Genomic DNA, 24,256 nt, shown 5'->3' on the forward strand with positions numbered 1-24,256 from the left:
AGCAGGAGAGACCAGAGAGAGGAGAGTAGTCCTAGGGGAGAGCTATTGTTGACTTGGACTTCTTCCCTTGTGGAGCTAAGTAGAGGGAGCTCACTGGCTGGAAAGAATGGAGTTAAGTGGCTGTTTGTGGATAGAGACCATTTTGCTGGGAGAGAGTTCAGCTATGTCAGGAGTCAGAACGTCCTGATCTCACACCATACCACAGAATCAGTTCCAGATGAAGTGAAGACTTTTTTTATTTTTTTTTTTGAGACAGTCTCTGTCGCCCAGGCTGGACTGCAGTGGCGTGATCTCGGCTCAGTACAACCTCCGCCTCATGGGTTCAGGTGATTTTCCTGCTTCAGTCTCCCGAGTAGCCGGGGACTACAGGCACATGCCACCACGCCCGGCTAATTTGTTGTATTTTAGTAAAGACAGGGTTTCACTCTGTTAGCCAGGATGGTCTGTACTAAAAATACAAAAAATTAGCTGGGTGTGGTGGCATGCGCCTGTAGTCCCGGCTACTCGGGAGGCTGAAGCAGGAGAACACTTGAACCCATGAGGCGGAGGTTGTACTGAGCCGAGGTCATGCCACTGCAGCCCAGCCTGGGTGACAGAGGGAAACTCTTGTCTCAAAAAAAAAAAAAAAAAAAAAAAAAAAAGCTTAATGATGCCCTTTTCCCAGTCTTGCATGATTCAGTAAATAGTTTCTCCATTCATCTGTTAGCTCAGGCCCAAAACCTAAAAGCCGTTTTTGATTCTCTTTATCACAATGAGTTCATCTGCCAGAGTGTCAGTTCTACTTTTAAAAATATGTCTGGAATCCAGTCATTTATGACCATTTCCACCACCACATCCCACCATATTCCACCCCACTATCATCTTTTCCGTGGGCTGCTGTAGTAGCCCCAGTTGGTCTTCCTTGGCAAGCATGGCTAGAGCAGGCTAGAGAGATCTCTTCATCCCATCCCTTCCTTTCATGGAATCCTCTCCAGAACTTTCAGACTCCTTACTCTGACCTATAAAGTCCTGTTTTATCTGGCCCTTGCTTTCCTCTCCATCTCATTACTAGTCTCCTTTTTGCTTTTCTTTAACCACATTGACTGCTTGCTCCTCTAACACTGCAAGCTTATTCCTACCTCAAGGACTTTATTATTCACTGTTCCTCCTGCTTGGAACAACATTGCTCAGACCTCTGCTCTGCATGCCTGCCGGTTCCTTTATGTCTATATGCTCTCTGTTGAAATAGCGTATCTTTTTTTTTTTTTTTTTTCCCTGAAACAGGGTCTCTCTGTCACCCAAGCTGGAGTGCAGTGGCTCGATCACAGCTCATTGCAGCATCCTAGGTTCAAAAGATGCCCCCAGGCCAGGCACACTTGCTCACGCATGTAATCTCAGCACTTTGGGAGGCCCAGGGGGGCAGATCACGGGGACAGGAGTTCAAGACCAGGCTGGCAAAACGGTGAAACCCTGTCTCTACTAAAAATACAAAAATTGGCTGCGTGTGGTGGCATATGCCTGTAGTTCAGCTATTCGGGAGGCTGAGGCAGGAGAATTGCTTGAACCCAGGAGGCGGAGGGTGCAGTGAGCTGAGACTGCACCATTGTGCTAGCCTGGGTGACAGCAAGACTCTGATTAAAAAAAAAAAAAGGTGCTCCCACCTCAGACCCCCAACCCCCACCTCAGTAGCTGGGACTACAGGCTCATACCACCATGCCTAATTTTTATATTTGTTGTTGAGATGGATTCTCACTGTGTTACCCAGGCTGGTGAACTAGGCTCAAGCGATCCCCTGCCTCGACCTCCCAAAGTGCTGGGATTCCAGGCATGAGTCGCTGCGCTGGTACATGTCATATCTTTAGGAGCACTTCCTGACTACTCTGTTGAAATAGCGTCCCCCGCACCGTGCCCCTGCTTTTTCTGACCATTCCATACTGTATTTTCCTTTACAGCCTGTCACTCCTGAAAGGATTAGTTTTTCTGTTTCTTGCTTCCTGCTAGACAATGGGTTTCATGAGGGACCTTGTCTGTGTTATTCACGATTATTCAGTATCTCAGGCACTGCCTGGCACATAATAGATATGTAATAAAAATTGGTTTAATAGGCCAGGCTCAGTAGCTCACACCTGTAATCCCAGCACTTTAGGAGGCCGAGGTGGGTGGATCACCTGAGGTTGGTTGGGAGTTTGAGACTAGCCTGACCAACATGGAGAAACCCTATCTCTACTAAAAAAAAAAAAAAAATTGTATACAAAAAATTAACTGGGCATGGTGACACATGCCTGTGATCCCAGCAACTCGGAGGCTGAGGTAAGAGAATCGCTTGAACCCAGGAGGTGGAGGTTGCGGTGAGCCAAGATTTCGCCAGTCCACTCCAGCCTGAGCGACAAGAGCGAAACTCTGTGTCAAGAAAAAAAAAAAAAAATTAAATTAGTTAAATAAACAAGTGAATGAAACAACTGGACAAATATTCATAGATACGTGTAAAAGGACTTTTATTGCAACATTGTTTGAAAGTGACAATTATTGGTTTTCCTCAGTTCTTAAAAATGGGTGAAAAAAAGTGACAATTATAAATCACTTAATATTTACTAATAGGAATCCTGTTGAATAACTTAGGGTGTATTCTTACACTGTAATGGAAGACCTCCACACCTGTAATCCCAGCACTTTGGGAGGCCGAGGCAGGTGGATCGTGAGTCAGGAGTTCAAGACCAACCTGGCTAACATGTTGGCCAACGTCTCTACTAATACTATTGGGCGTGGTGGCAGGCACCTGTAATCGCAACTGCTCGGTAGGCTGACGCAGGAGAATCACTTGAACCTGGGAGGTAGAGGTTGCAGTGAGCCAAGATGGCGGCACTGCATTCCCAGCGTGGGTGACAGTGAAACACCCTCTCAAAAAAAAAAAAAAAAAAAGAAGAAGACCTTCCCAGTAGGGTCCCACACTGTGCTGATGCTCTGAGGCACTGTAGCACACTCACAGCAGCTGCAGTGAGGTATTTTAAATTTCCAAGGGAAGCACAGGTCAGATACGTCGGGAACTCCTAGTTCCTGGTAGTTCAACATTAGTTTCAACAGTAGATGGTGCCAAATCCCTTTCTATGACGTCATATCTTTGTGAAGCTGGGTTTTTAGCAGTTGCTAAGCACAGGCAAAAATCAGTTCGTATAAAAAATAAAAGTGGTGCTGTTCAGTTTGATTCCGAGGTTTGAGAGGTTGTGCAGTGCCTAACAGGTGCCATAAATGAATGATGTGGCTATTTGAGAAAGAATAAAAATACCTTGTTTTAATACATTAAAATAGTATTTTCAAATTATGTGTATTTTTTCAAATGGCTAGTAAGTTCCTAGGACATAAATGCTTAAGTTGTTTGGGTCTAGATGCTTAATAAGTTGCTGTCCTTTTTTTTTTTTTTTTTTTTGAGACGGAGTTTCACTCTTGTTACCCAGGCTGGAGTGCAATGGCATGATCTCGGCTCACCACAACCTCCGCCTCCTGGGTTCAGGCAATTCTCCTGCCTCAGCCTCCTGAGTAGCTGGGATTACAGGCACGTGCCACCATGCCCAGCTAATTTTTCGTGTTTTTAGTAGAGACGGGGTTTCACCATGTTGACCGGGATGGTCTCGATCTCTCGACCTCGTGATCCACCCGCCTCGGCCTCCCAAAGTGCTGGGATTACAAGCTTGAGCCACCACGCCCGGCCTTTTTTTTTTTTTTTTTTTTTAAAAACAGAGTCTTGCTCTGTTGCCTAAGCCAGAGTGCAGTGGTGAGATCTCAGCTCACTGTAATCTCCACCTCCTGAGTTCAAGTGATTCTCCTGCCTCAACCTCCCAAATAGCTGGGATCACAGGTGCCCGCCACCATGCCCAGCTAATTTTTATATTTTTGGTAGAGGGTTTTGCCACATTGGCCAAATGGATCTCAAACTTCTGACCTCAAGTGATCTGCCCACGCTGGCCTCCCAAAGTGCTGGGATTACAGGTATGAGCCACCTTGCTTGACCGTGGCTCTCTTTTGACATAGTAAGTGCTGTGAGTTACGGAAATGATAAGGGCACTGTGGGCTGATGTTAGGGAATTCATGGATAAATGAAAAAGTTACTCAAGTGTATGCAGAGTGATAATCTTATGTTAAAATGGGGACATATTTACATTTTTTTTCTTAAGTGTGAAAAAAAAAGTCTGGGTGCCATGGCTCATGCCTGTATAATCCCAGCACTTTGGGAGGCCGAGGCAGGCAGATCACCTGAGGTCAGGAGTTCAAGACCAGCCTGGCTAACGTGGTGAAACCCCATCTCTACTAAAAATGCAAAAATTAGTTGGGTGTGGTGGTGAGCGCCTGTAATCCCAGCTACTTGGGAGGCTGAGCCACAAGAACCAGTTGAACCTGGGAGGTGGAGGTTGTAGTGACCTGAGATTGAATAACGACAACAAATAAACAAAAGTATGGGACACTGTTGCCAGAACTCTACCGGAGTCATCTCAGGGGTGTATGATTGTTGGGGGGCTCTCATAGTGCTCTGCATGTCTTGCATTTTATACAGTGTCTGTGTTTTGAGGGGCTAAACAAATGGTTCCGTTTTGGGTAGAAGGATGGGTGAGTAAGGGGCCTCTTGTTGTGGAACAGGTGGTATTTTAGGCTAAAATGTTTTTTCTTTTTTTTTTTTTTTGAGATGGAGTTTCCCTCTTGTTACCCAGACTGGAGTGCAATGGCGCGATCTCGGCTCACCGCAACCTCCACCTCCTGGGTTCAGGCAATTCTCCTGCCTCAGCTTCCTGAGTAGCTGGGATTACAGGCACATGCCACCATGCCCAGCTAATTTTTTGTATTTTTAGTAGAGACGGGGTTTTACCATGTTGACCAGGCTGGTCTCGATCTCTTGACCTCGTGATCCGCCCGCCTCAGCCTCCCAAAGTGCTGGGATTACAGGCTTGAGCCACCGCGCCCGGCTAAAATGTTTTCTAGAGGTCTTGGGCGGGGGTCAGTGCATGGAGGGACAGAGGGCTCTCTGAATTGGCTTTGAGATAGTTGTTGTCCTTGCTGTTACAGATTTAGATGTTGTTAGGTAAGGGACGGAAGCGAGGAGAGTGGGTACTAGAGCTTTATACAGAGTGTGCACAAAATTTTGGGGAAAGAGGGAGCTGGATTTCATTCACAGTTGTTGACCCCTTATTCATTAAAAACAACTGTCTACCATGGAATGCATAACTTAACTTATTTATATCCTAACTTATTAAAATAAGGATTTAAAGCAGTAATTTGTTTTTTCTGTTTTTTTTTTTTTTTTTTTTTTTTTTTAAACAATCTAGTTCTGTGGCCCAGGCAGGAGTGCAGTGGCATGGTCTCTGCTCACTGCAACCTCTGCCTCCCAGGCTCAAGCGATTCTCCTGCCTCAGCCTCCCGAGTAACTGGGATTATAGGCACCCACCAACACTCCCAGCTAATATTTGTATTTTTATTAGAGACAGGGTTTCACCATGTTGGCCAGGCTGGTCTCGAACTCCTGACTTCAGGTGATCTGCCCGCCTCGGCCTCCCATAGTGCTGGGATTATAGGCATGAGCCACCATGCCTGGCCAGTAATATATTCTCTTAGGTAGAGTGTGGGCTACATTAATGAGTCAGAAGATTATCCTTGTCTTCAGATTATTTATAATCTTGTGAGGGGGTTTCCTATGCAGCAAATATTTACTTAGCTGGGCTAAGTGCTGGGATGGTTGCTGGGCTAGGTGCTGAGGACGTAAAGAGAAATAAAACATGATCCTTGCCCTCAAGGATTACAGTCCGATGGGAGAGACAGTTACATAACCAGGTAATTAAAATGGGGCCTGAGAACCTTGCTGGGGTGTGCATAAGGCTAGGAAGAGAGAGAAGAGTTCACAAGGAGATGACGTCTCAACTGGGCCTTAAAGAATAAACAGAAGTTTACTCTAAAGGGGGCACATGAAGCAAAAGGAGTTTTGAGGAAGCTGTTGTGCTCACAACATAAATAGGTGGGAGGTAGGTAGGAGAATGTGGTACCAAATAAAGCTGTAAAAGCAACTTTAAGCCAAGTTATAAGGACCTTGTCAGCCTTGCTAAAGGCAGAGGAAAGAGAATGAGTATTTACTGAGATTCTGTGACAGCCCTTTTGTTCTGTGACCTGAGGGACAGAACCCAAAGAAAACCCAGCCTGACTGACTGGCCACCCCCTCAAGAGTTTAAACTTTATCTTGTAGGCAGTGAAACCAGTATTGGCTGAAGGGCTGGGGGCTAAAATATAATTTAAAATGACAGTTGGAGGCTGGGCGCGGTGGCTCATGCCTGTAATCACAGCACTTTGGGAGGCCAAGGTGGGTGGATAACTTGAGGCCAGGAGTTTGAGACCATCCTGGCCAACATGGTGAAACCCCGTCTCTACTAAAAATACAAAAATTAGCCAGGCATGGTGTTGGGCACCTATAATCCCAGCTACTTGGAAGGCTGAGGCACAAGAATCAGTTGAACCCCAGAGGCAGAGGTTGCAGTGAGCTAAGATTGTACCACTGCACTCCAGCCTGGGTGACAGAGTGAGACCCTTTCTCAAAAAATAAAAATAAATGAGCCAGGTGTGGTGGCTCACACCTGTAATCCCAGTACTTTGGGAGGCTGAGGCAAGTGGATCATGAGGTCAGGAGATCGAGACCGTCCTTGCCAACATGGTGAAACCTCATCTCTACTAAAAATACAAAAATTAGCTAGGCGTGGTGGTGTGCGCTTGTAGTCCCAGCAACTTGGGAGGCTGAGGCAGGAGAATTGCTTGAACCCAGGAGGTGGAGGTTGCAGTGAGCTGAGATCACACCACTGCACTCCAGCCTGGGTGACAGTAAGACTCTGTCTAAAAAAATAATGATAGTAAAATAAAAATCAGAGTTTGTGAAATTGTGGTGCAGGGATAGCTCTTCTCATTAACCAGGATATGCATGTCTGCTGTCTAGGACACCCCCTGCCCAGTCTCAGAAATCCTGACAGCAGAATTGGTCATTAGGAAGGTGTTTGGCATGGTCAACATAGACTTTGAACAGAGAGAGGTTAAAAATTTTGAGCGTGATTTCCCTTAGGCCCCTCTACAGTGTCTGTTCTGGAGGCTAGGTTTATAACCTTCCGCTTTTTCTTGGTCTCTCATTCAAGGTGAACAAACCCCCTTTATGTTTCTCACCAGACACAATGCAGCTGATGAGGTTCCAGCTTTGCGAATTTAGTCATACATGGGGACTGTCTCCCTGAGATTTTGTCAGGTCATGTTGACGAGGATTTTGAACCTGTCCGAGGCTAAGAGGTGTTCAGAACTTGAGCCTTGCATCTGTAGACCATTTTGGTTTCTACCCAGCAGTGGCCAGTCAGATCTATTATGAGGGGATTACTGGTTTGACTGTCAGGGTAACCTCTCTTTTTCCAAGTTTTTTGAGGATACTTCCCTGCAGTGCAGAGTCCTAAGCAGTAGGTCAGTTGAACAGACATTTGTTAGGAGACTGCCGTGTTTCAGGAAGGCCCAGGTGATTCAGGATGGTTGAGGGATTCTGCCTGCCTCAGAGGTGCTTATCGTTATGGGGGAGACTCACCCCCATAGGCCATTTTATTGCATTGTTGTATGTGTAGCCATAGGGGGGCTTGGATGCACAGAGGAGGGGTGCCTATGAATTTTGGAGAGGCTGTGGAAAGGCTTCCTGGAGGAAGTAGTGCCCGAGCTGAGTCTTCAAATAGGAGCTTTGCAGTGGGGAAGAATATTCCAAGGAGAGAGAGGCACTAGCATACAGAAAACCCCAGAGGAGTGCAGCATGTGTTTTGCTGGGTGATAGGAGGACTCCAGGGGATTGTCAGTGAGGAGTAAACAGGAAGGTGTGGAGCATCAGGGAAACGAAGGTTGGGAACATCGTGAAACCATTATGGTAAGCTGTCCTGCTGAGTTTGGATGTCAGTTTAAGGACAAGAGGATATGAATGATTATATTTTTATTTTATTTATTTTTGGCACACATTTTCATTTTAGAATGAGCACCCTAGTTGTGTGGAAGGATTGGAAGAGACAGGCTGGTGACCATCGCTCTGATGTAGACTACAAAGGAAGGGCCTGAACTAGGGCAGTGGTTGTGGGGATGGAGAAGAGAGGCAAGACTCAAGAAATACTTAGTGAGCCAGGTGTGGTGGCTCACACCTGTAATCCCAGCTGAGATCCCGCCACTGCATTCCAACCTGGATGACAGCGAGAGACTCTCCCCACCCCCCAAAAAATAGGTAAAAGTGACCAGTACTTGGTGAATGATTGAATAATAATAGTGGCCATTCATAAAGCAACAATCACATCCTGGATTTAAACAGGCTAATTAAGTCCTTAATGGTTACACAGTTCATAAGTAATAGAGGCAGAATTCCAAAGCAAGGGTCCCTGATGGCTAAGTCCATGTTCTTTGGACTGCTTTATGCTTGAAGGTAAGGAAAGGTAAGCATGGGTTTCTGAATCTAGGATGGAGACGAAAGGAAGAAGGCTTTTGTGGAAAGGGAGTTTGCTTTTAGACCTGTTTAATTTGCTTTATTGGTGTGATGTTTGCAGGGGGTTCAGTAGGTAGTTAAATATTTGAACCCTAAGTCCAGAAGAAAAGTGAGGCCTGGAGTTAGAGAGTTGAGAATGAGTGTACAAGCTTGCCTTGGAAATCCGTGAGTTTGATTCTGGACCACTGCAGTAAAGCAAGTCGTGTGAAGTTTTTTGGTTGCCCTGTGCATATAAGTTATGTTTATACTATGCTGTAGTCTTCTAAGTGTAAGTGCAATAGCATTATACCTTTGTTTTTTTTTGTTGTTGTTGTGTTTTTTTGTTTTGTTTTGTTGTTTTTTTTTTTTTTTTGAGACAGAGTCTCTCTGTCACCCAGGCCGGAGTGCAGTGGCGTAATCTCAGTGCACTACAACCTCCGCCTCCCGGGTTCAAGCGATTCTCCTGCCTCAACCTCCTGAGTAGCTAGGATCATAGGTACCCAGCACCACGCCTGGCTGATTTTTTTTATTTTTAGTAGAGATGGTGTTTCACCATGCTGGCCAGGCTAGTCTTGAACTTCTGACCTCAGGTGATCCACCCAACTCAGCCTCCCAAAGTGCTGGAATTACAGATGTGAGCCACCGTGCCCAGCCCATCTACTTCTGAGTTCTTCTGTTTCCTCCTTTCCTTCACTGAAATGTCCCTGTCAAGTCCTGGCTCCACCTTTCTTGGGATACTAGCTGTTCACTTTTGCTTCAAATCACTTCCACCAACGTGTCTTCCTAGCACCTGTTTCTCCAGTCTTTTAATAATCTCTCCCTCTGGACATGAACGTGTTCAAGCAAGGTCAGGCCTTGAGAAGGAGGGCATGACAAAGATGAGGGTAAAGAAACAGGACTGCATCTCTGAGTGCCTTGTTCATTATCAGGGGCTTCAGTTGGCAGGGCACATCTTGGAGCAGAACACCTGGGCTGTCATGGCAAGGGTACCAGTACAGAGAGGCTCCTGCCAGGGTCTCAGATTATGAGCTTGATTTCTGCTTGGGAGGAACAAATAAAGCATTGTTTTGTTTTTTGTTTTTCCTGAAACAACTTTTATTTCTTTTTGTGGTTAATTCTGTGGATGTCAGAGACCTAGAATTTAACCCAGATGAAAGTCTGGAGTTTGTGGGGTTTGTGCCTCCTAGTGGCAGGTGACTTGTATGGAACTCAGTGTTGACCATTATTTAGTGTGAGTGCTTTTCCTGCCTCAGTGACTGGAATAAGCCTCTGATTTGGGATATTCAACCTATTCCCCTTATTCTAGGCTAAACTTACTTAGTTCTTCTATAAGTAGTTCAGGGTTTTCCCAGACCTTAGTACAGAGCTTCCCAGCCACAAAAGCTAGGAACTGGGAACGCTGTTTAGTTTTTGGCTTTTCTTTCTTTGCAGAAGCGAATGTCTGTGACGGAGGGTGGTATCAAATACCCGGAGACGACTGAGGGAGGCCGCCCCAAGCTTGGGGGGCTGATGGATCCAAGACAGGGGGTGATTGAGCGGACTGGCCGCTGCCAAACATGTGCAGGTAAGTGCTAGGCGCTGGGTGGGATCCCAAAGGGGAGGTAGGTTGGGTCCTCAAGGAAAACTAGGGCTGATGGTAGACACCTGGAGGCCTCAGCAATGAGTGGAGCTGGGAGCAAAGCACTGGGTGTGTGTCCCACAGGAAACATGACAGAGTGTCCTGGCCACTTTGGCCACATTGAACTGGCCAAGCCTGTGTTTCACGTGGGCTTTCTGGTGAAGACAATGAAAGTTTTGCGCTGTGTCTGCTTCTTCTGCTCCAAACTGCTTGTGGACTCTGTGAGTGGGGAATGGGCTCTGGTCTGGGAGGGAGGCTGCTGGTGGTGGGGAGGGGGATGGCTTCCACTGACCCTGCTCTGTCCTGTCCCCAGAACAACCCAAAGATCAAGGACATCCTGGCCAAATCCAAGGGACAGCCCAAGAAGCGGCTCACACATGTCTACGACCTTTGCAAGGGCAAAAACATCTGCGAGGGTGGGGAGGAGATGGACAACAAGTTCGGTGTGGAACAGCCTGAGGGTGACGAGGATCTGACCAAAGAGAAGGTAGCTGGGGCTGGGGGAGACTTGGGAAGGAGGGGTCAGAAGGTGGCCGTAGAGGCCTGGAGGGAGGAAACTGGAAGGGAAGGACAAGGAGGAGCTGGCCTGGTGTGGAGGGAAATGGCTCAACCTCTGGGCTCTGGCTCCTCTATCTCCTTGGAAGGGCCATGGTGGCTGTGGGCGGTACCAGCCCAGGATCCGACGTTCTGGCCTGGAGCTATATGCGGAATGGAAGCATGTTAATGAGGACTCTCAGGAGAAGAAGATCCTGCTGAGTCCAGAGAGAGTGCATGAGATCTTCAAACGCATCTCAGATGAGGAGTGTTTTGTGCTGGGCATGGAGCCCCGCTATGCGCGGCCAGAGTGGATGATCGTCACAGTGCTGCCTGTGCCCCCACTCTCCGTGCGGCCTGCTGTTGTGATGCAGGGCTCTGCCCGCAACCAGGTCAGTGGCTCCAGGGCTCTGCCTCTTAGCTGGAGGGCAAGATGTCTAAAGGGAGGAAGCCTTGTAGGTGGGGCTGGGGTGTGCCTTGGGGATGGATGGATCGATGGATGGACCTGGATTTCAAAATCCCCTGCTACTTACTGATTGTATGTCCTTTCATGTGTCCCTTTATGTGGTTAAAGGCCACAAAGGTGTTTCTGAATCGTATCAGTGATAGTGGGCAGCCCTGCCTCCCGGGGTGGAGTGAGGATGAGAGCGGTGCTGTGTGCCTGGCACACGCCTGCCAAGCGCTGGCAGTGGTGGCTGGACCATGATGATTCTGACTTTCTGCCTCAGGATGACCTGACTCACAAACTGGCTGACATTGTGAAGATCAACAATCAGCTGCGGCGCAACGAGCAAAATGGTGCAGCGGCCCATGTCATTGCAGAGGATGTGAAGCTCCTCCAGTTCCATGTGGCCACCATGGTGGACAATGAGCTGCCTGGCCTACCCCGTGTGAGTTAGCATGCTCCCCACCCGTCTGTGGATTGGAGCCAGGGTCGGGGCTAGCATGAGGCCTCAGAGCTCTGGAAGAGGGCCCAGTGTTGACTTTCTGGGCCACCCCCACCCTGTGTTTTTCCTCACAGGCCATGCAGAAGTCTGGGCGTCCCCTCAAGTCTCTGAAGCAGCGGTTGAAGGGCAAGGAAGGCCGGGTGCGGGGGAACCTGATGGGCAAACGAGTGGACTTCTCGGCCCGTACTGTCATCACCCCCGACCCCAACCTCTCCATTGACCAGGTTGGCGTGCCCCGCTCCATTGCCGCCAACATGACCTTTGCGGAGATTGTCACTCCCTTCAACATTGACAGGTGTGCCTCCATTGGAAATGGCTAGGGAAGACATGGCCTCAGTGGCAAGGCTTTGAGAGTGTGTTCATCCTACCTCGGGAGTGGGCTTGAAGCAAGGAGGAGTTGAAGTTCTGAAGTTAAACTTGCACTTAGGGCTTTGGGGTGAGGGTGGCTGCAGGGGCTTTTTAGGAAGCATTGTATTCATTGCACCTCTTTCCTTCCTAGACTTCAAGAATTAGTGCGCAGGGGGAACAGCCAGTACCCAGGGGCCAAGTACATCATCCGAGACAATGGAGATCGGATTGACTTGCGTTTTCACCCCAAGCCCAGTGACCTTCATCTGCAGACCGGCTATAAGGCATGTCACAGACCAGGGCCTGTCTCAGCCACCTGAGCAGAAAGCTTTCTGAAATGGGGCAGGCTGGGATAGGCCATCTGAGTCTGTCTTGTTCATTGGGATTCAGACTTGACTCTCTTGTTAAAGGCTACTGCTGTCCAGGTGTGCAGGCAGCTGCTGGCCATTGGCATTCAGGGTGAGGGTTGCACAAACCCAGGGGCAGCATGCATGTGGCAGAGAAGAGGGATCTGTGGAGGAGCAGCACAGAAGGCTTTATGCTCAGAATCTCTCTTGCTTTTCTTTCCTCACCGAATTCCTTGAGATTGGTGGATGCTATATTCTATTCATCCCTGATAACCTGGTGTCTGGCCCAGGCCCTTGTCCAAAAGAGGTGTTTAATAAGTGTTTCAAGTGAATTAGCACCATGGTGTCAGCTCTTTGAGGTTGCAAAGGACTTTTTTTTTTTTTTTTTTTTTTTAAAACTCTGGTGTGTACAGTGTAGTGCTGGTATCTTGGCTCACTGCAACCTCCGCCTCCTGGGTTCAAGCAGTTCTCCTGCGTCAGCCTCCCGAGTAGCTGGGATTACAGGCGTGTAATCCCACGCCCTGCTCAATTTTGTGTTTTTAGTACAGACGGGGATTCGCCATGTTGGTCAGGCTGGTCTTGAACTCCTGACCTCAAGTGGTGTTCCCACCTTGGTCTCCCAAAGTGCTTGGATTACAGACATGAGCCACCTTGCCTGACCTGCAAAGGACTTTAGATTCATTGTCATTTCATTCTTAGATACCTCCTTCACTGAGGCCTTTACCTTATCTTACCTTCCTAGGTGGAACGACACATGTGTGATGGGGACATTGTTATCTTCAACCGGCAGCCGACCCTGCACAAGATGTCCATGATGGGGCATCGGGTCCGCATCCTCCCCTGGTCCACCTTCCGCTTGAATCTTAGGTCAGTCCTGGCTGAGGGAAGCAGGTTGGAATTGGGGTTGTGGGCACCACACTGGGCAGCTCCTCAAGGTTTCACTGCCAACATCTTCCCAACCCTGACTTTTCTCTTTCACTGTAGTGTGACAACTCCATACAATGCAGACTTTGATGGGGACGAGATGAACTTGCACTTGCCACAATCTCTGGAAACGCGGGCAGAGATCCAGGAGCTGGCCATGGTTCCTCGCATGATTGTCACGCCCCAGAGCAATCGGCCTGTCATGGGTATCGTGCAGGACACACTGACAGCAGTGCGCAAATTCACCAAGAGAGATGTCTTCCTGGAGCGGGTATGTGCTCAAAATGGAAACCTGGCTTGAGTGGGCAGCGGGGCTCCAGGTGTAAGATGGAGGCCAGGGAGAAAGGGCTGTGGTTTTTTTCCTGCCTTACCCTGCACTTGTCTGTCTGTGGGATCGCTTTTGCTGGTGGACAAAAGAAAAGGGGCTTAGGAAAACTCAGGCCAAAAAGGGTGTAAGTCATTAGTTCCCTATTTAATTCCTTAAAGTTTCATGTAAGCCGGGCGCGGTGGCTCAAGCCTGTAATCCCAGCACTTTGGGAGGCCGAGGCGGGTGGATCACGAGGTCAAGAGATCGAGACCATCCTGGTCAACATGGTGAAACCCCGTCTCTACTAAAAATACTAAAAAAATTAGCTGGAGGCCGGGCGCGGTGGCTCAAGCCTGTAATCCCAGCACTTTGGGAGGCCGAGGCGGGTGGATCACAAGGTCGAGAGATCAAGACCATCCTGGTCAACATGGTGAAACCCCGTCTCTACTAAAAATACAAAAAATCAGCTGGGCATGGTGGTGCATGCCTGTAATCCCAGCTACTCAGGAGGCTGGGGCAGGAGAATTGCCTGAACCCAGGAGGCGGAGGTTGCGGTGAGCCGAGATCGCGCCATTGCACTCCAGCCTGGGTAACAAGAGCAAAACTCCGTCTCAAAAAAAAAAAAAAAAAAAAAAAAAAAAAAAAAAAAATTAGCTGGGCATGGTGGCGTGTGCCTGTAATCCCAGCTACTCAGGAGGCTGAGGCAGGAGAATTGCCTGAACCCAGGAGGCGGAGGTTGCGGTGAGCCGAGATCGCGCCATTGCACTCCAGCCTGGGCAACAAGAGCGAAACTCCGTCTCAAAAAAAAAAAAAAAAAAAAAAAAGTTTCATGTAATTCCAGATATTGTCTGTAAAGGAAAGATAAAGGGGAAAGTAAGTAGGACCTTGTTAAAATTTTATTTTTCCATTTTTTTACCTTCACTCATTTCCTAATTATTAAGAGAAGTTTATGCTTATTGTTTAAGAAAAAAACTAAAAAAAAACAATTTTACTATTACAATGAATTTTTAATTAAAAGTTTGGGATCGGGTGTGGTGGCTCACGCCTATAATTCTAGCATTTTGGGAGGCTGAGGCAGGCACATCACTTGAGGCCTGAAGTTGGAGATAACCCTGGCCAATATGGTGAAACCCCATATCCACCAAAAATACAAAAATTAGCTGGACATAGTGGCAGGCACCAGTAATCCCACCTATTCGAGAGGCTGAAGCAAAAGAATTGCTTGACCCCAGTAGGCTGAGGTTGCAGTGAGCCCCGATTGTGCCGTCGCACTGCAGCCTGGGTAACAAAGCGAGACACTGTCTCAAAAAAAAAAAAAAAAAAGAAAAGTTTGGAAAAAACTTTTCCTGACATCTCTGCCTCCAGAGTCTGGTTTTCTCCCTTGGGCAGGGAAGCTCTCTAACATTTCTCTCACATTCCTGAGATGTGAGGCCTGCAGTCTGACTTCCTCTGTGTCTTACTCTTTGTCTCACAGGGTGAAGTGATGAACCTCCTGATGTTCCTGTCGACGTGGGATGGGAAGGTCCCACAGCCAGCCATCCTAAAGCCCCGGCCCCTGTGGACAGGCAAGCAGATCTTCTCCCTCATCATACCTGGCCACATCAATTGTATCCGCACCCACAGCACCCACCCTGATGACGAAGACAGTGGCCCTTACAAGCACATTTCTCCTGGGGACACCAAGGTAGGGCCTGGCTTCTGAGTGTGTGAGGACAGAATTCGGACATGGGAACCAGGACCAGAAGAGGGGCCTTGAGTGGATGCTTTGTCCTTAGGTGGTGGTGGAGAATGGAGAGCTGATCATGGGCATCCTGTGTAAGAAGTCTCTGGGCACGTCAGCTGGCTCCCTGGTCCACATCTCCTACCTAGAGATGGGTCATGACATCACTCGCCTCTTCTACTCTAACATTCAGACCGTCATTAACAACTGGCTCCTCATCGAGGGTGAGCGTGGAGGCAGGAGCAAGCCCTCTCTGACTTCTCTCACTTGTTCCTGTCTTTCCATCCGTTTCTTTCCTCCTTGGATTTGGTGTCCCCCCTTCTGCTGTCTTGGCTATAATTCCATTCCATGTTTCTTAGAGGTCCAAAGAGGGGATTGCTGATGATTTTTCCCTGTCTCTAGGTCATACCATTGGCATTGGGGACTCCATTGCTGATTCTAAGACTTACCAGGACATTCAGAACACTATTAAGAAGGCCAAGCAGGATGTAATAGAGGTGAGAGGGAAGGCTGCCAGAGACGGAGTATGGGTTTTGCAGGGGCTTTGAACTTAGGAACTTAGCATCATCAAGAACAAAGGGAGTGCAAGGTTAGAGGAAAGGGGCGGAAAGAAGGGATTGATGTCTCACCGGGAACTCTGCCTCCAGGTCATCGAGAAGGCACATAATAATGAGCTGGAGCCCACCCCAGGGAACACTCTGCGGCAGACTTTTGAGAATCAGGTGAACCGCATTCTTAACGATGCCCGAGACAAGACCGGCTCCTCTGCTCAGAAATCTTTGTCTGAATACAACAACTTCAAGTCTATGGTCGTGTCCGGAGCTAAAGGTTCCAAGATTAACATCTCCCAGGTGAGGAGCCATCTCTTTCCACACACGGGCCACACTGAAGTTTGGGAAGAGGAAGGAAGCTGACTGTATCTTGGTCGAGAGGATCACAGGAGTTGGGGGGAAATCTTGGGAACCATTATTCTTAAGGCAAAGGGAGTTCAGTATGTCCCACCTTCCTGTTTCCCAGGTCATTGCTGTCGTTGGGCAGCAGAACGTGGAGGGCAAGCGGATTCCATTTGGCTTCAAGCACCGGACTCTGCCTCACTTCATCAAGGATGACTATGGGCCTGAGAGCCGTGGCTTTGTGGAGAACTCCTACCTGGCCGGCCTCACACCCACCGAGTTCTTCTTCCATGCCATGGGGGGTCGTGAGGGGCTCATTGACACAGCTGTTAAGACTGCTGAGACTGGTGAGGCTTTCTTCATGGATCTTCCTTGGGCTATTAACAAGGACTGCTGCAGACTGAGAAACCCCTGACAGTTGGGAGTAGAAATTCTCAGGCTTCTTTCCCAGGGGTATCATTCTGGCCCTTGTGGAAAGATTAGAGACTCAGAGTAGGCACTAACACCCTCATTTGGATTGCTGTGCAGCATTCCACAACCCAGGGATAGAGCCTCTGGGGCTGTGCTGGCCTGTCCCCTTGGGGTGGTTCCTGCTGGGCTTTTTGTCCTGCTAGAGTTTTTATTCAAAGGTATTAAAGACAAAGGGGCTACTAGCTAACTCTTCTGAAAGTCAGGTAGCCTGGGTCTTTGGGCTTTATCATTCTCTTTTTGCCTTGGGTCCTACAACTGATTACTTCCCTCCAGGATACATCCAGCGGCGGCTGATCAAGTCCATGGAGTCAGTGATGGTGAAGTATGATGCAACTGTGCGGAACTCCATCAACCAGGTGGTACAGCTGCGCTACGGCGAAGATGGCCTGGCGGGTGAGAGCGTTGAGTTCCAGAACCTGGCTACGCTTAAGCCTTCCAACAAGGCTTTTGAGAAGAAGTAAGGAGGCGCAGGCGGGTGGTTCTTGCTCCTGGGGCTCAGGGCCTGAGTAATAGGGTTCCCATCCCCACTCCAAAGAGACAGCCTGGTGTATGTCTAGCACTAGAGCTTACCTTTTAGTGTCCTTTCCCCTACCTATCTGAAACAGCTGTGTGATGGGGAAGAAGGGGTGGATAAAGGTAGATTTAAGATTGGTCCCCACTTTGTCCCTGCTGAGGTTATAAAGCAACTGCAGAGGGCCAGGCATGTACTCAGGTCCCAGTGGCAGTCCTTGAGCCTGGATCTTTCTCTGTCCAGGATTCTTGCCTCTGAACCACTGTACCTGGTTGGCTGTGCACCTGTGGGAGCCTCACGGTGCTTTTTGTGGGGATGAAGGTCCCACAGGCCACCTGCCCACTGACTACCCCTTTTATTTCAGGTTCCGCTTTGATTATACCAATGAGAGGGCCCTGCGGCGCACGCTGCAGGAGGACCTGGTGAAGGACGTGTTGAGCAATGCTCATATACAGAATGAGTTGGAGCGGGAATTTGAGCGGATGCGGGAGGATCGGGAGGTGCTCAGGGTCATCTTCCCAACTGGAGACAGCAAGGTGCGTGTGGTGTGGGTGGGAAGTGCTACACTACAGATGTGCCGCCCTGGATGGCTGTCCCGACTCAACCCTCCCTCCCTTCCCTCCTTCCTCAGGTCGTCCTCCCCTGTAACCTGCTGCGCATGATCTGGAATGCTCAGAAAATCTTCCATATCAACCCGCGCCTTCCCTCTGACCTGCACCCCATCAAAGTGGTAGAAGGTGAGTACCTGCTGAGGGGTCTACAAGCCAGGCTAGGGGAAAGGAGACTGCTGGGCCCTGGTCTAACAAGCTCTTCACCTTTAATTGGTCCCCAGGAGTCAAGGAATTGAGCAAGAAGCTGGTGATCGTGAATGGGGATGACCCACTGAGCCGGCAGGCCCAGGAAAATGCCACGCTGCTCTTCAACATCCACCTGCGATCCACATTGTGTTCCCGCCGCATGGCGGAGGAGTTTCGGCTCAGTGGAGAGGCCTTTGACTGGCTGCTTGGGGAGATTGAGTCCAAGTTCAACCAAGCCATTGTGAGTGTTGTGCTCCTCATGGCAGTCTTGTTTTTCTCCTTTTACCTGTTGACTTCTCTGGTTTCCAAGAACAGCCCACTTCTGTCTGTAATCACCTAATAACAGCTCTCATTCATGGAGAGACTGCTGTGTACCTTACCAAGTTCTGTATTTGGCCAATATTGGCTTTAGAATACTCTTAAGAGGGGAGGGCTTGTTAGTCCCAGGTTGCAGACACGAAAAGGCTTGGAGAGAGTGGCTGGATTGTATGATGGTCATGGTGGGAAATAAGTGGCATGACTGGGATGTGATGTAGGAGAATTGTTTGGTTTTTTTTCCCCTACAGTCCCTGCTGTGTGCACAGTCTAATTTAGATAAAGACAGGGAATTGGAGGGAGTAAATAGAAAAAAGGGTTTACAGATACTGGAATATGCTTTCACTGGTGTTAAGGATTTTATAGGATAATAACAGGGTAAGGCCAGTGTCATTATAATGTCATTATACCTCTGAATCTGTTTAAGTCAATTTTTTTTTTTGAGACAGAGTTTCGCTTTTGTTACCCAGGCTGGAGTGCAATGGTGCGATCTCGGCTCACCGCAACCTCCGCCTCCTGGGTTCAGGCAATTCTCCTGCCTCAGCCTCCTAAGTAGCTGGGATTACAGGCACGCGCCACCATGCCCAGCTAATTTTTTGTATTTTCAGTAGAGACGGGGTTTCACCATGTTGACCAGGATGGTCTCAATCTCTTGACCTCGTGATCCACCCACCTCGGCCTCCCAAAGTGCTGGGATCACAGGCTTGAGCCACCGCATCCGGCCTTTAAGTCAATTTTTATAAAATAATTAAAAACGTATTAGGAAACACTGTAGAGCACGGCTGAAAGAAATTAAAAAGACCTAAATGAAAGATATCTCATGTTCATGGATTGAAAGACTGAATATTGTTAAATAGCGCTACTTCCCAAAGTGATCTATAGATTCAGTATAATCCCTATCAAAATCCCAACTGGCTTTTTGGCAGAAATTTACAAGCTGATGCTAAAATTCATATGGAAATGCAAGGGACATAGAATAGCCAAAACAATATTTAAAAATAACAAAAATTGTATAACTCTCATTCCTTGATCTTAAAACTTCAGAGCTACAGTAAGCAAGACAGTGTACTCTGTCATAAAGGTACATATGAAGACTGATAGACTAGAGTTCAGAAATAAACCCTGACATTTACTGTCACTTGATTTTTCACAAGAGTGCCAATTTAACTAAATGGGGAAAGAATAGTCTTTTCAGCAAGTGGTGCTGGGGCAGCTGGATATCCACATGCAAAAGAAGTTGGATTCCTACCTCATACCATGTACAAAAACTATCTCAAAATCCTTAAATTCAAGATTTAATGCTATAAAACTCTTAGACGGAAACTTGGATAACTCTTAATGACTGGATTAGGCAGTGAATTCTTAGTACACCAAAAGCATAAGCATCCAAAGGGAAAAATAGAGATGAATTGGACTTCATCAAAATTTAAAACTTCATGCTTCATAGAAAGCATTATCAAGAAAGTAAAAAGATAACACAGAGAGCAGAAGATATTTGGGCTTTTTTCCCACATGTCATGAGGGCTGGATGGTGATGTGGGCGGACGGGGTGGGGGAGGTCTCTCCTTGCGGCAGTATACCAGAGCAGAGTACAACGTGAAGGGAGTCATGGCAGGACAGCATAAAAAAGTTTCCTCCACTCTTTGACTGAGTACTAGTTGAAAGGAGTGCTGCTATAATCAAAAGAGGCATTATGCTTCCAGAAAAATCTCAAGGAAAACTATTGCAAGCAAGAGTAGTTGCTGTTGGATCAGGTTCTAAAGGTAAGAGTGGAAAGATTCAACCAGTTAGCCTGAAAGTTGGAGACAAAGTTGTTATCTCAGAACATGGAGGCATCAGAGTGATTCTAGATGACAAGGATTATTTCCTATTTAGAGATGGTGACATTCTTGTAAAGTATATAGACTGTCACTATTGAAATGGCATCAGCCTGAAGCTGCCCATTCCACTGAATTTCTGAAATCTTTCATCATGTAAATAGTTTCCATGGCCAGGTGCGGTGGCTCACGCCTGTAATCCCAGCACTTTGGGAGGCCAAGGCAGGCACACTTGCAGTCAGGAGTTGGAGACCAGCCTGGCAAATATGGTAAAATCCTGTCTTAAAAACAAAATTGGCCGGGCGCGGTGGCTCAAGCCTGTAATCCCAGCACTTTGGGAGACCGAGGCGGGTGGATCACGAGGTCGAGAGATCGAGACCGTCCTGGTCAACATAGTGAAACCCCGTCTCTACTAAAAATACTAAAAAAAAATTAGCTGGGCATGGTGGCGCGTGCCTGTAATCCCACCCACTCAGGAGGCTGAGGCAGGAGAATTGCCTGAACCCAGGAGGCGGAGGTTGCGGTGAGCCGAGATCGCGCCATTGCACTCCAGCCTGGGTAACAAGAGGGAAACTCTGTCTCAAAAAAAAAAAACCAAAAAAATTTATATACACACACATAATGAAAAGTTAATAAAAACAATTTCCATATCTCTCTTTTATTTTTTATTTTGTTTTATTTTTTTTTTTGAGACAGAGTTTCGCTCGTTACCCAGGCTGGAGTGCAATGGCGCGATCTCGGCTCACTGCAACCTCCGCCTCCTGGGTTCAGGCAATTCTCCTGCCTCAGCCTCCCGAGTAGCTGGGATTACAGGCACGTGCCACCATGCCCAGCTAATTTTTTGTATTTTTAGTAGAGACGGGGTTTCACTATGTTGACCGGGATGGTCTCGATCTCTCGACCTCGTGATCTACCCGCCTCGGCCTCCCAAAGTGCTGGGATTACAGGCTTGAGCCACCGCGCCCGGCCAACTATCTCTTTTATAATAAACTAATAACTAATGACAAAAGAAGAAAATATTTGGAAATCATCTATCTCAATAAGGGCCATACATGAAAAATATGTAAAGGACTGTATAACAAGTCAACAATAAAAAGTTTAAAAGGATTTCAATACGTGTGTCCTGGCCGGGCATGGTGGCTCACGCCTGTAATCCCAGCACTTTGGGAGGCCAAGGCATGCGGATCACCTGAGGTCAGGGGTTTGAGACCAGCCTGGCCAACATGGTGAAACCTGTCTTAAAAATATGTATATATATATTTCCATATTTCTCTTTTATAATAAACTAATAATGACAAAATATTTGGAAATCATCTATCTCATAAGGATCATACATAAAAAATATAAAAGACTATAATAAGTCAACAATAAAAGGTCTCAAAGGATTTCAATACATGTGTCCCGGCTGGGCATGGTGGCTCACGCCTATAATCCTAGCACTTTGGGAGGCCAAGGCGGGCAGATCACCTGAGGTCAGGAGTTCAAGACTGACCTGACCAACATGCAGAAACCCCATCTCTACTAAAAATACAAAATTAGCTGGGCGTGGTGGCACATGTCTGTAATCTGTAATCCCAGCTACCCTGGAGGCTGAGGCAGGAGAATTACTTGAACCTGGAGGCGGAGGTCTCAGTGAACCCAGTTTCCCCAAAGAAGAGTACTAGTCATGTAAATGATCAGTAAATGCATGAAAAGATTCAACATCATTACCCATCAGGGAAATGCAAATGAAACCAGAGTTTCATGTGCCACTTCACATCCACTAGGATGACTGTAATCCAAAACACAGATAATAACAAGTGTTGATAAGGATGTGGAAAAATTAGAACCCTCATACATTGCTGGTAGGAAAGGTACAACTGCCTTAGGAAGTTAAACATAGAATTACCATATGGCCCAGTAGTTTAATCCCTACATCTATCTATCTATCTATCTATCTATCTATCTATCTATCAATCAATCAATCATCTAATCTATCCATCCTCAAGAGAACAGAAACCATATGGCCACACAAACATTTATATACAAATTTTCATAGCAGTGTTACAGTAAGCAGTGAAAACTTAAGTGTCCATCCATTGATGAATGGATAAGCAAAATGTATTCTGTCCATTTGAGGGAACACCATTCAGCAATAAAAAGTCATGAACGGCTGGGCAAGGTGGCTTACACCTGTAATCCCACCCCTTTAGGAGGCGGCTGAGGTGGGCAGATCACTTGAGGTCAGGAGTTCGATACCAGCCTGCCCAACATGGTAAAACCCCATCTCTACTAAAAATAGAAATATGAGCCAGATGAACACTTCTAATCCCAGCTACTTGGGAGGCTAAGGCAGGAGGATCACTTGAACCTGGGAGGCAGAGGTTGCGGTGAGCCAAGATTGTACCACTACACTCCAGCCTGGATGACCATCTCAAAAAAAAAGTAATGAACAGCCAGGCACAGTGGTTCATGTCTATAATCCTAGCTTTTTGGGTGACTGAGGTGGGAGGATTGCTTGAGCCCAGGAGTTCAAGACCAGCCTTGAGCAACGTGGCAAAACCCTATCTCTACAAAAAAAAAAAAAAAAAATAGCCAGGCATGGTGGAGTACACCTGTAATCCCAGCTACTTGGGAGGCTGAGGTAGGAGAATCACCTAAGGCTAGGGGGTTGAGGCTGCAGTAGTGAACTGAGATTATGTACTGTACTCCACCCTGGGCGACAGAGTGAGACTGTCTCAAAAAAAAAAAAAAAAAAAAAAGCTGTCAAGCTTATCTGTGATAGGCCAGATGCAGCTCATAACTTTAATCTCAACACTTTGGAAGATTGAGGCAGGCGGCTCACCAGAACCCAGGAGTTTGAGACCAGCCTGGGCAACATAACAAAATCCTGCCTTTACCAGTGATGAATCTTAAACACATATTTACTTAGTGGAATAAATTAGTCTGAAAAGGTTAGATACTGTGGGATTCCAGGTAAGTTTAATTTCTTATATGGCTATCTCATGACACATATGGGGAGCTTCTTAGTTAGCTAATTTATAAAATGAATATTTACCCTGTAACTTTAACATAAGTTTAGAAATTTGGATCTTGGCTGGGTGTGGTGGCTCACACCTGTAATCCCATCACTTTGGGAGGCCAAGGCAGGTACAGAGTCTGATTTAGGGCCATAGTTCGAGACCAACATGGAGAAACCCCATATCTACTAAAAATACAAAATTAAGCCGGGCGCGGTGGCTCAAGCCTGTAATCCCAGCACTTTGGGAGGCCGAGGCGGGTGGATCACGAGGTCGAGAGATCGAGACCATCCTGGTCAACATGGTGAAACGCCGTCTCTACTAAAAGTGCAAAAAATTAGCTGGGCATGGTGGCACGTGCCTGTAATCCCAGCTACTCAGGAGGCTGAGGCAGGAGAATTGCCTGAGCCCAGGAGGCGGAGGTTGCGGTGAGCCAGTAACAAGGGCGAAACTCCGTCTCAAAAAAAAAAAAAAAAAAAAAAAAAATTAGCCAGGCATGGTGGTGCATACCTGTAATCCCAGCTACTTGGGAAGCTGAGGCGGGAGAATTGCTTGAACCTGGGAGGTGGAGGTTGCAGTGAGCTGAGATCACACTATTGCACTCTAGCCTGGGTGACAAGGTCAGACTCCATCTCAAAAAAAAAAAAAAAAGAAATTTGGATCTCAGATGGTATAGTAGCTTTTTCTGGATGTGCTGCATACCAGGTGCCAAATGGTATCCTGTAAATGGAAGCTCTGTGTGAGGAAGGGGATGATTACATAATAAGGGTTTTTCTGTCTGTTTTTAGTAGCTGTCTGCCTTTTCCAAACTCATCAGCCCCTGTCCTTTGAGAATACAATCCTGGCCCATTCCACTCATTAACCGGAAGAGAGTTGTTGGCTTTGTCTGATGCTAGCTTTTCCTTAGGCCCATCCTGGTGAAATGGTGGGAGCTCTGGCTGCACAGTCCCTTGGAGAACCTGCTACCCAGATGACCTTGAACACCTTCCACTATGCTGGTGTGTCTGCCAAGAATGTGACACTGGGTGTGCCCCGACTTAAGGAGCTCATCAACATTTCCAAGAAGCCAAAGACCCCTTCGCTTACTGTCTTCCTGTTGGGCCAGTCCGCTCGAGATGCTGAGAGAGCCAAGGTAAGGATCGAAGGTACTGGGTTTCTTGGCAGGAAGAAAGGAAGGAGAACTCGGCCAGGCACGGTGGCTCACGCCTGTAATCCCAGCACTTTGGGAGGCCGAGGTAGGT

General features: G+C 47.5%; 1 protein-coding gene across 1 annotated transcript in view; it reads left to right on the plus strand.

Moving 5' to 3' along the window:
- POLR2A (RNA polymerase II subunit A) overlaps positions 1 to 24,256 on the plus strand; it is a 32,640-nt gene that overhangs the window by 2,182 nt on the left and 6,202 nt on the right. The window contains exons 2-20 of the mRNA XM_003929165.4: positions 9,899 to 10,031; positions 10,170 to 10,306; positions 10,399 to 10,572; positions 10,730 to 11,011; positions 11,348 to 11,509; positions 11,641 to 11,861; positions 12,066 to 12,198; positions 13,004 to 13,128; positions 13,246 to 13,456; positions 14,967 to 15,176; positions 15,268 to 15,436; positions 15,615 to 15,709; positions 15,860 to 16,063; positions 16,230 to 16,452; positions 16,850 to 17,033; positions 17,452 to 17,623; positions 17,719 to 17,824; positions 17,920 to 18,125; positions 23,923 to 24,147. Of these exons, the coding sequence (XP_003929214.1) occupies positions 9,899 to 10,031; positions 10,170 to 10,306; positions 10,399 to 10,572; positions 10,730 to 11,011; positions 11,348 to 11,509; positions 11,641 to 11,861; positions 12,066 to 12,198; positions 13,004 to 13,128; positions 13,246 to 13,456; positions 14,967 to 15,176; positions 15,268 to 15,436; positions 15,615 to 15,709; positions 15,860 to 16,063; positions 16,230 to 16,452; positions 16,850 to 17,033; positions 17,452 to 17,623; positions 17,719 to 17,824; positions 17,920 to 18,125; positions 23,923 to 24,147 (3,372 nt within the window). The remainder of the gene's footprint in view (positions 1 to 9,898; positions 10,032 to 10,169; positions 10,307 to 10,398; positions 10,573 to 10,729; positions 11,012 to 11,347; positions 11,510 to 11,640; positions 11,862 to 12,065; positions 12,199 to 13,003; positions 13,129 to 13,245; positions 13,457 to 14,966; positions 15,177 to 15,267; positions 15,437 to 15,614; positions 15,710 to 15,859; positions 16,064 to 16,229; positions 16,453 to 16,849; positions 17,034 to 17,451; positions 17,624 to 17,718; positions 17,825 to 17,919; positions 18,126 to 23,922; positions 24,148 to 24,256) is intronic.

The sequence above is a fragment of the Saimiri boliviensis genome, chromosome 17, assembly GCF_048565385.1.
Source record: "Saimiri boliviensis isolate mSaiBol1 chromosome 17, mSaiBol1.pri, whole genome shotgun sequence".
NCBI lineage: Eukaryota > Metazoa > Chordata > Mammalia > Primates > Cebidae > Saimiri > Saimiri boliviensis.